Genomic DNA, 10478 nt, shown 5'->3' with positions numbered 1-10478 from the left:
CTCATGTTTGTATGTGTGTGTGTGTGTGTGTGTGTGTGTGTGTGTGTGTGTGTGTGTGTGTTTAGAGTGTTGACAGAGTTGGGAAAGCAGAATGGGCTTTCACTCATTTAGACTTAAATCAGTGTAATTAATTACTGACTGGTTGCTTGTATGATAATAAGATGCTAAAGATTTGTATGCTAAAGGTTCACATCCACAACAGATTTTTGTTGTAGCAAAAGGTGCTATTGTTTATGTTTCGATTATTTAGTATATATTTAAGACCAATAATTGTTAGTCACTTAATTCAGGGGTTTTCAAACTGTATTATGCCAAGGACTACAAAATATGATGATCCCCTGTGTAGGACTGTGTCATAAGATATAAAGGCAGCTATATATATATATATATATATATTTATTTATTTATTCATTTATTTATAGGTGTGGTATTACAAAGACAACATGTTTCTAAAATTAAATGTTTTATTTTTCATAAATTTAAAAACATTTACATTTTTGAAAATTAAATATTTAAAATATTATCTGCAGAATATTTACTTTAAGTTGCAAGAGTATTTTTTTCTACCCACTATTAATGTAAAATGTATAACATTTAAACTGTCCATAGGATTTAATAATTCTGATTAATTTCATGATTTCTGATTAGATAGAATAAAACAGTAATAATATTATTTTTAATGTGTTAAAAATCAACTGAAACATGTAATTAATTATGTGCACTTTGCTAGTCCGAAAATACGACCTCCTAGCACTTACTTACAGAACCCTAGGACCCGGTTTGAAAATATTCCCCTGGTTTCATTACTTACGATTCCCATCTTATGTGTTTATGCAATGTGTGTGTGTGTGTGTGTGTGTGTGAGGGATAGAGAGAGTGATTGTGCAGGGTTTTTTTTTTCAGTTTTCTTTTTTTTTAAATTAACACTGTACAAAAATTCTATACACTAAATTGGAACTTTAGTTTTTTTTAGGTTAATTGCTGCTTTCATATTTTAAATAAAATAAGAGCTCATTGCACCTTTTGACCACTTTGAATTTGTTCAAATTGCCACTCGAGTTGAAACTCTACAGCCCTTCACTGTTTGTGTGTTTGAGTGAATATATAAAGCCCATTTCTCTATCATCAACAGAACTCTAGACAGAACATGTCAACTGCTCCCTGGAGTGTGTACTTGAATTTACATCAGTGTGTCCATTGTACGCAGGCTAACAAGCTATATCCCTGTAATGCTTCAGTAAGTTTGAGTAAGTTTTGACTACTCTCAGATGTGGGGAACAAAAGGGAACAGAGACGAAGAGGGGAAAAGAAACAAAAAATATAAAGAAAAGATGGATGAGTGCCTTAAAATAAAACAAAACAAGCTGTGGAATAAATGCAAGTAAAGTGACAAGCAGATATAACATTTTTAGAATGATATGCAGGATGTAGCAAAGGAGAGGTGAGAATGAAGAGAATGGAAAGATACTGAGATGCAACAAGGCAGAAAAAAGGATCTATTAGATGAGTGTGGGTTTCCTGGTGTTTGTGAATGGAGAGTTTAAAAGCTCTTCCTTCTACTCGTTGTAGCTTAGTAAAGTATATGCGCTCACTCAGAAGCGCTGGTGAAATCTGAATACAGTGTCATGTAATCCAATGTTATGCCAGTAGCTTTAGCTAGCCTGGGTGAAAGGAGTGAATAGGGTGAATGGAGCTCCCCGGAGTTGAATTACAGACCCATGAAAAGAAAGAGTGAGAGAAGGAGAGAATGGGGCAATGAGTCTAGAGCTCTGCTCTTGGTTTTTGTCCTAAACCTCAGAGGATTGCTCTTGCTTTGAGATGTTTGATTCGTCAGCAACTCATTTTCACTTTTGAGTGATTTTTGGCAAATATCCACTTTAACACTCCTAACTATGAATGGAACTAAATTATTCTGTTGAATTGGTGGCTTTTCAATTTTTTTTACATTAGATTTCTGTAGGATTTTAAACATTCTACCAGACAAATAAAATTGTATTGTACCATCTGAATGTAAATGATTTTTAAAAATCTTGAATTAGTCTGCGTTTACAGTATAAATAATAGAAAACTAACTCTTTTAGAAAAAAAAGTAATATTTGTTGGTTTTTTTTGTTAGTTTTTTTTTTTTTTGGACAAATCTTGTTAAGCACGAAAAAAAAGCAAAGAAAAATCTAAATGTTAAATTAGAGTAGAACTTGCCAATTTCTAAAAACACAGATGACATCACTTCCTCTTCATTATGTAATTTAAAGGGATAGTTCACCTTCAGTTGGTCCCCATTAGTGTTTTCTTTGTTTTTCTTACCCATACTATGGAAGTCAATGGGGACCAGCAACTGAAGGTAAACTATCCCTTTAAAATGACAGTTCACTATTATTTTGAGGTAAATAAGTGTTGTGATATCAAATTGATTTCATTTATCAAATTTATTTTTGTATTCGTATCAAAATTAGTATTGTATTTATTATTATATTCATTATATATTATTAATCATGTATGCATTATGCATTCATGCATTAAAACTTTTTTCTTCTATGACTTGGACACAGATTATTCAAATAAATTACTCAGAGTGATATATTCATAAAATGAATATGAAAATTAATTTTCTCTGTTTTATTTTAGAGAGAGATGGTTTACTCATCCCGGGACTCATCACCTACCCGTCGCCTCAACACTCTCCCTTCCTCCACTGCCTCGCCCTCCTCCAGCTCTCCTTCTCGATCTCGTCTCTCCTACAGCGGAGGTCGGCCCCCCTCTTTCGCTGGTCCGGGTCACCCTCACTCACAGGGTCCCCAGCATCCGTCCCACTCCCACCACCCTTCGCCCTCTCACGGACAGGCTCAAGGCCTAACCCCCTCCTCCTCGGCCATCCTGGAGCGGCGTGATGTCAAACCCGACGAGGAGATGTCTGGTAAAGGCATGGTCCTCCTAAAGAATGAAGGTCTTTATGCTGATCCGTACAGCTTGATGCACGAGGGTCGGCTTAGTATCGCTTCTACTCAGTCCCTGGCCACCATTGCCGACCCCTTCGGCTTCCCGGTGTCAGGAGGTCTGTACCGCAGAGGGTCGGTGCGGTCTCTCAGTACATACTCAGCTGCGGCGCTTCAAAGCGACCTGGAGGACAGCCTGTATAAGCCTGGAGGTTCTCTATACTCCGATACCTACAGCAGCTCCACGCTCGGCATGGGCTTTCGTCTGCCGCCTTCCTCCCCACAGAAGATTCCCGACGTGCAGCTGAGGGACAGGGATTCGTTCACTGGGTCTCCCAGCCGAGGGTCACCTGTGAGAACCACCTTCCGCAAAGACTCGGCTTCCTCTTCGGTGTTTGTGGAGAGTCCGAAGTCCAGACCCAGCTCCAGTTCTGAACCCCTAGGAGATGGGAGTAAGGGACCTGGATTTGGGTCGTCATTATCTGGGGGCGAGACGGACACACGGTGAGCACTAGCAAAAGTACATGTACATTCATGTGAGGTTATTTATTTACTTTTTCATTGACAAACACACATTTTCATGGACAAGAACGGAACGTCAGTCTGCACACTCTTAACATCAATTAATAAACAGCATTTAATAATATGCAAATGCTAGAAAGAAATCCTTATTAAAGGGATAGTTTACCCAAAAATGAAAATTATGTCATTAATTACTACCCCTCATGTCGTTCCAATCCTGTAAGTTCATCTTCAGAACACAAATTAAGATATTTTTGATGAAATCTGAGAGCTTTCTGATCCTGCATAGACAGCAATACAGCTGACACGTTCAAGGCCCAGAAAGGTAGTAAGGACATAGTTAAAATAGTCCATGTGACATCAGTGGTTCAGCCTTAAGGTCCTTGCACACGGAGTCCGAAATTTTCGTATGCGTTTTTTTTTTCTTTCTTTTTTTCATATTCGTCATCCTTTCCTATCAAAATGCTTGCTACGGATGCGAAAACGTAGAAAATCTAACCTGATCAGAATTTTTTTATGACGGATGAAAGTTTCGGAGTGTGTAAACGTGATTGACACAACGGGAGGTCGGATTTATTTTTTATTTATTTTATTTATTTTTATATTTAATATTTTAATTTATATTTTGGACAAGAATTTCGGACTCAGTGTGCAAAGACCTTTAATTTTATGACGCTACGAGAATATTTTTTATGCGCAAAGAAAACAAAGATAAAGACTTTATTCAACAATTTCTTATCTATATACAGTATACTGTATATTTAAATAACTTTTTTGAAAGTAATCATTTAGGAGCATATGTTATTGTTGTTTACGTCATGGTTGCACCATATGCATAATTCATTAGTCTTTAAACTAAAACCTTTGATTTTTTTCCAAAATCTTAAATATATAAAACATTAATATATATAGTACATTTATAAGAACTTGGCAAAGTTGGCACATGATTTAAACAAGCTTTTTAATGTCTCGTTTGCTTTATCTTGTTTGTCTTTATCGGATTTATTTTTGGCATTGTCTTTTCATTGGGATTTTCTGGGATGTTGTGGCACATTTTTTTAAGATACTGGATTCTTCTTACTCAGTTTTCTTCCAAACAGATTGATCTAACAGCTAAACAGTTTTTACTCTGTGCTAACCCTTATGAAAAATAAGTTTATTCAAGTGTGCTATTAGTATACTTCTTTTAAACTAAAAAATAGGAAAGTATACTTTTAGTCTACTTTTTATGTACTTCTCAGAAATGGACTTTATATACTTCTCAGAAATATACTTAAAATGACATTTAAGTATACTTGACTTATAGCCTACTTAGAAAAATTCTAAATATATTTGAGCTATACTTGTGTTCCTAGAATCCGTGTTTTCATTGTTATACGGTAGGGGGCACTAGTACACATTTTCTGTACAGAATTTCCAAAAAACACAAGTGAAGAAGAAACCGAAACAACAGATGCTTCAACATGTAGTCTAACACGATCATCAGACATAAAACAGCATCAAAACTGTGTAAAGTTGATGTAATGTCGACCAATGAAGAGGTAATAATGACTGTAAAGCTTTGGGGTGTTGATCGACTCTATCTACGTTTTGATTATCGTTCTGAATCCAATTCATAGTCTTTTTTTCAGCTTTTTGTTCAAAATGTTGTTTATTTCTTTTTTTTTCTTTTTTTTATGAAACTTACCCACATTTAAGTGTTTAAAAAAAGAATGCATGAAGCTAGAATAAAATGTTTTTGTTTACAAGCAGATACCCTGTTCTTTCTTTTGGTGTTTTGTATGTTCAGATATTCATATAACAAATATATATTACTACATAAAGTATACTTAAAATATACTTGAACTTTACTTAAGTATACTTAATAAAATAAACTTGAAGTATACTACTTTTTGGTAAGGGAAGCTACACCTACTCACTAGAAAATTAAACCTGTGCCCGGGCACTGGCACTTCATTATTGAGAGATCTTGAGTGATGCCCCTAGGCCAGGGGTGTCACATCCTGCTCTTGAAGGGCCACTATCCTGCAGAGTTTAGCCCAGTTAAACAAACCTGAACCAAAGTAATCAAGGTCTTCAGGACTGGGACAAGTTGGAGCTAAAGTCTTCAGGACGTTGGCTCTCCAGGACCTGGATTGAACACCCCTGCCCTAGACAATCCACTGTTAGGGGAAATGTTGCTGTCTTTGAACAGATATGACTGCCAGTAATGGAACATCTACTACTGTAACAGTGTTTAAGAGAAAATTTAAGCAAAAAACCCTGGGAAATGTATGTTAAAAAAAGTTTACACTTATACATTTTCTGTCTCTGTCTCGTTAGCAGGGATCGTATGGAGGCAATGGAGAAGCAGATAGCCAGTCTGACTGGACTGGTTCAGAGCGTCCTAACCCGAGCACCAGACAGTGACAGCACGTAAGACATGAATACATCCACAGAGCCATCTATGATCCATTTACATGGAACCAGTGCCAATCAGATGCTCACTTACATTGACAACCTACCTATAAAAGCCATCTCACTCATACAGGCTTCTGATAAGTCAGTCACAATAAGCATTTGACACGTAAAGACCATTGTACATGGTACACAGTAACTGTGTGAGTTCACAGTTCAACATATTTTATGGAGAAATAACATTATATGGAGAAATAAATGGCATTTTGTTGTTCATTTTTTGTATAGTTTGATAAGTTTTCACATGCAATGTTAAATACATAATTTACAGTAATCGCATAATTTATAGAAGCAGCCTGTTGTTTGTTAGCATTGAACTAAAGCAGTAGTGAGTGTGTGTTGTGCGCTCTCTTGTGTATGGAAAACATCTGTACTTAAGACTGTGTACCATGTACAGTGTCCTTGACACTAAAAAACAGTTTTACACAATACATTCAACCATTGCACACATGCTCACTGTTGTTATCATGGTTCCATTTTGCTATCATGCGGTAATATCCTGTGTTCTCTTGTTTGCTATATAGCCATTGCCTTTTCTTATGTTTCATAAGCTTGCAAAAATGTCTTCACTTGCTGACTGTAAGTGCTTGTATTGAACTTGTGTGTGCTGGTGGTCTTTTTTGTCCTGCGATGGCCATGAGTCTCTTTGTACCCGATGCTTTGATGTTGCTTGACATTTATTATCATTCATATTCGATGTGACAAGTCATTCACATCAACTATTTTATGAAAGGAAATGAATAATAATTAGATTCTAATCTCAAAAAGAGAGTTTTGAAGAAAGCATTGAGAAGAGATTATAAGATTATTGTATAAGTAGGGTGTTTAATTCAGATTAGGTTGAGTTAGAGTTAGAAATGCCTGATGTAAATCCTGTTGATTAGAGAGTTTTTTTTTTTTTTAGTGTATGAACAAAAAAGCAAAAAAGTCAGATAATCACAGTGCAAATCTGTGCATTTTGGTGTTAAAATCCTATAGCGCTGAAATTTGTGCTCATAATTTACCCTGGTGTAAATAGGCCTTAAAGATACTTTTAAGTGAGAGTTCATTGCTGACCTTTAGATGTTATTAAAGCCAGTGACTTGTGGTTAAGCATAGTGTTTAAATTGTTTTGGATTATAAAAAAATAGGTAGAATAGATAGAATGGGTCAGAATGAAGAATAGTATAATGTTGGGTTGTATAGTTCAGTTCTAATACACCACTATTCAAAAGTTTGGGGTTGCTAAAATTGTTTAATGTGTTAGAATGAAGTCTCTTATGCTCACCAAGAGTGCATTTATTTGATTCAGTAATAACAATAAGTAAGAAATACCACTCTAAAAAATGCTGGATTGTTTCAACCCAACTTTGGGTCAAATATGGACTAACCCAACGTTTGGGTTAAAACTTTAATTTAAAAATTTAACCCAACAGCTGGTTTAGTCCATATTTGACCCAAAGTTGGGTTGAAACAACCCAGCGTTTTTTAGAGTGCAGTAATAACAGTAATATTGTGAAATATTATTACAAATTAAAAACAACTCCTCTATTTAAATATATTTTGAAATGTAATTTATTCCAGTGATGCAAAGCTGAATTTTCAGCAGTCGTTACTCTAGTCTTCAGTGTCAAATCAATATAATATGGTGATTTGCTGGTCAAGAAACAGTTCTTATTACTATTAATGCTGGAAACTGTTTTTTTTCAGGATTCCTTACTGAATAAAAGTAATAATTTCTTTAAAAAAAAAAAATCTTATTGACTCCAAATTTTTGAACAGCAGTGTACATGTTTAACACAATTGTTTTATAGATTAAATAAAGCTGTGTTACTCAAAGAAATTGTAATGTGTGGAAATAGTAAAAGCGCAATAACAGTAGCATAAAACAAGATAGATAGCAAAACCTTTTGTTAGCCATAGAGAAGGCTAGTGTAGTCGTCGTGTTAGAGTAGTGTAGTGTCAGTGTAGTAATAGGTGCTGTAGTACAGTAGTAGTATCATGGCTGTATGATCCTCAGATGCGGCCTGCTGCGTCTCTGCATGATGGCGGGCTGCCCTCCGGACCAGGGGGCGGACTTTTCACGGCCCTTCCCTTTCTCTTCCAGCAAGAAGACCGAATCCACCAGCGACGGCTCCGCCACAGGAAGTGAGTCCAGCTACTTCTTTATGGTTTTCCAGAGCAGTAGTGAGGCAGGCTGTAAAGCTAATGTCTAAAATATCATGTTCTTAGTAGATCAGGCTGGCCCAAGTTTAAAAACTGCTGATCTCAAACAGGCCTTTGACATATTAAAACAACCAGACATGAATCTTCATCAGAGTGCACTTGAATGAAGGACCCTACCTTGTTTTCACTCCTTTGTTCTTCTTTGTCAGAACAACCTTGATGTTTTCACGGATATTGCTCAGTGCTCCTTTTTTTGTTAGTTTTCAGTTTTGTTCCTTCTCAAATCCGTAACGGGTGTCCTCAGAGAGCGTCTTCATCAGTGGCCAAGCCTTCAAAGGCTGCAGCCAGGGTTTTGATTTGCTAGATTTGTCTTTGAAGGTTCTTCACGGTTAAGAGAGGTGAGTCTAAGTCGACTCTCACCTCAGTAAAGGGCCATCGAGAGAGTTTCCCATGAGTCCTAGTTTCCCCTTTTGAATCTGATCCACGAAAAGTCCAATTCAGCACTCTGTTTCTTTACTTCATTACGGTTATTTAGTTAACTGCCAGCTGAAAGCTTCTAATGTATGTTACAGCTGGCCGGCTGAAGAAGAAAGGTAGCCTTGTCTCTGCTCTCTCATATTTAATTTGTCTTTCCTGGTGTATGTAGTGGGCGTGTTTGTTTTTATATATACGAAAATGTGATCCTTCTGTTTATTTAAAAAGATAGTCCACCCAAAAATGAAAATTCTGTCATCATTTACTTAGCCCCAGTAAAACCAGTCAAACCTGTAAGAGTTTCTTTCTTCTGTTGAGCACAAAATAAGGTATTTTGAAGGATGTTGGTCAAACATTTGATGGTACAGTAGCCATTGATTTCCATAGTATGGTTAAAATGCTATGGAAGTCAATGGCTACCATCAACTGTTTGATTATTCACATTCTTCAAAATATCTTCTTTTGTGTTCAATGGAAGCAAGAAACTCTTACAGGTTTGAAACAACATGAGGGTGAATAAATGATAGAAACGACAGAAGTTTCATTTTTTGGGGTGGACTATCCCTTTAATGCCTGATCCCACTGTAGTTTTCTATTGTATCTCTCCTTTGTGGCCTGTCTGCACTAGATCTGCTCTCCCTCAGTCTGTTTTCACTCCTAAACTTAACACATTCACACGCTGAAAATGAAGTGTGGGGAGGATGTGTTGATTTTCACATTTCCTGAATCTTGGGGAATCAGTACATGTACCCTTTTGTTAAAAACGACTGACTGGAGAGTGCTGGTATCTCTGTATTCCTCACTAACAGCATGTTCCTGAATGGGTTCTGGAGGTGACAACACGCTTTGTGTGTGTGTGTGGGTTAGTGTACCTCTGTCTGAAAACACAAAGGATGGGTGTAGAGCAAAAGTCCTTGATCTGGTTTCTGGTGAGCTTCCTTTCCGCAGAGTTTAGCCTCAATCCTAATCAAACACACCTGATCCAGCTAGTCAAGGTCACTTGATTGAATTTACAGCCAGGTGTGTTGAAACATGGCTGGAACTAATACTGTGTTCAAATCCTCCTGGGAAGTTCGTCCTTAAAAGTTCGGAAATCATAATTATGACATTATGAAGTGATTTTGCTCAGAATAAAATAGACTCGCAGGGCAGTTTCATATTTCTTTCTCTTGATTTTTTACTTACCGACTAAGACAGAAAGCTTTTAGAGCTAATAAAACAAAATAAAGAGCAATAATGAACATTAGGTGTGTAATTGTGTATTTATTGGTGTGTTTTATCACTCCATGCTTTCATGGAGAATCATTAGAAATGTACAGTACTTTGGTCTCCTCGTAAACCAACTAAATGACTAGTGTTTTCAGGCAAGCTTTATATTTATTGTTCTCTAACATTACACACAGAATCTGTACATAGGCTACTATACTGCACCATCAACATTCACAGCTTATGATAAAAAAACAATCTGCCGTAATTCTTTAATCGACCTGACCTCAACTTGGAAAGTCTGGGCTTAAGCAATCTTCAGGTCAGAAATATCACAATCATGAGCTTTGTGCTCATTAATAACCAAGCAAAGTCATATTTACCAGGAGTTTCCAGAAAAATATTAAGCAGCACAACATCAGCATATCAGAAGGATTTCTGAAAGATAATGTGACACTGGTGTAATGATGCAGCAAATTCAGCTTTGCCATCATAGTATGTAACAATATTACTGTTTAATCAAATAAATGCAGCTTTGGTGATAATGAGAAGAGTCACCAAGTCACCACTAATCACCAAGCCCAAATTTTTGAATGTGCTAATCTGCAGCACATGAGAGTGAATGATTTTGTAATTATTACCAATATAAAGCTACACACTCATAACTGTTTTCTTTATGCAAATATATTAATTGTTTGTTAAATTCCATGCATATAAGTAGTGTAAAAGTGATGCAGGTGC

At 36.4% G+C, this 10478-nt stretch overlaps 1 protein-coding gene across 1 annotated transcript in view; it reads left to right on the top strand.

The window, feature by feature from the left end:
- Positions 1–10478, top strand: part of LOC107654457 (SRC kinase signaling inhibitor 1-like) — a 61897-nt gene that overhangs the window by 25723 nt on the left and 25696 nt on the right. The window contains exons 6-9 of the mRNA XM_016441527.1: positions 2626–3437; positions 5778–5870; positions 7912–8039; positions 8630–8650. Of these exons, the coding sequence (XP_016297013.1) occupies positions 2626–3437; positions 5778–5870; positions 7912–8039; positions 8630–8650 (1054 nt within the window). The remainder of the gene's footprint in view (positions 1–2625; positions 3438–5777; positions 5871–7911; positions 8040–8629; positions 8651–10478) is intronic.

Source organism: Sinocyclocheilus anshuiensis, unplaced genomic scaffold (assembly GCF_001515605.1).
Source record: "Sinocyclocheilus anshuiensis isolate Anshui unplaced genomic scaffold, SAMN03320099.WGS_v1.1 scaffold419, whole genome shotgun sequence".
Taxonomy (NCBI): Eukaryota; Metazoa; Chordata; class Actinopteri; order Cypriniformes; family Cyprinidae; genus Sinocyclocheilus; species Sinocyclocheilus anshuiensis.
The sequence above is the reverse complement of the archived record's forward strand: the minus strand, read 5'-3'. Positions and strand labels throughout refer to the sequence as shown.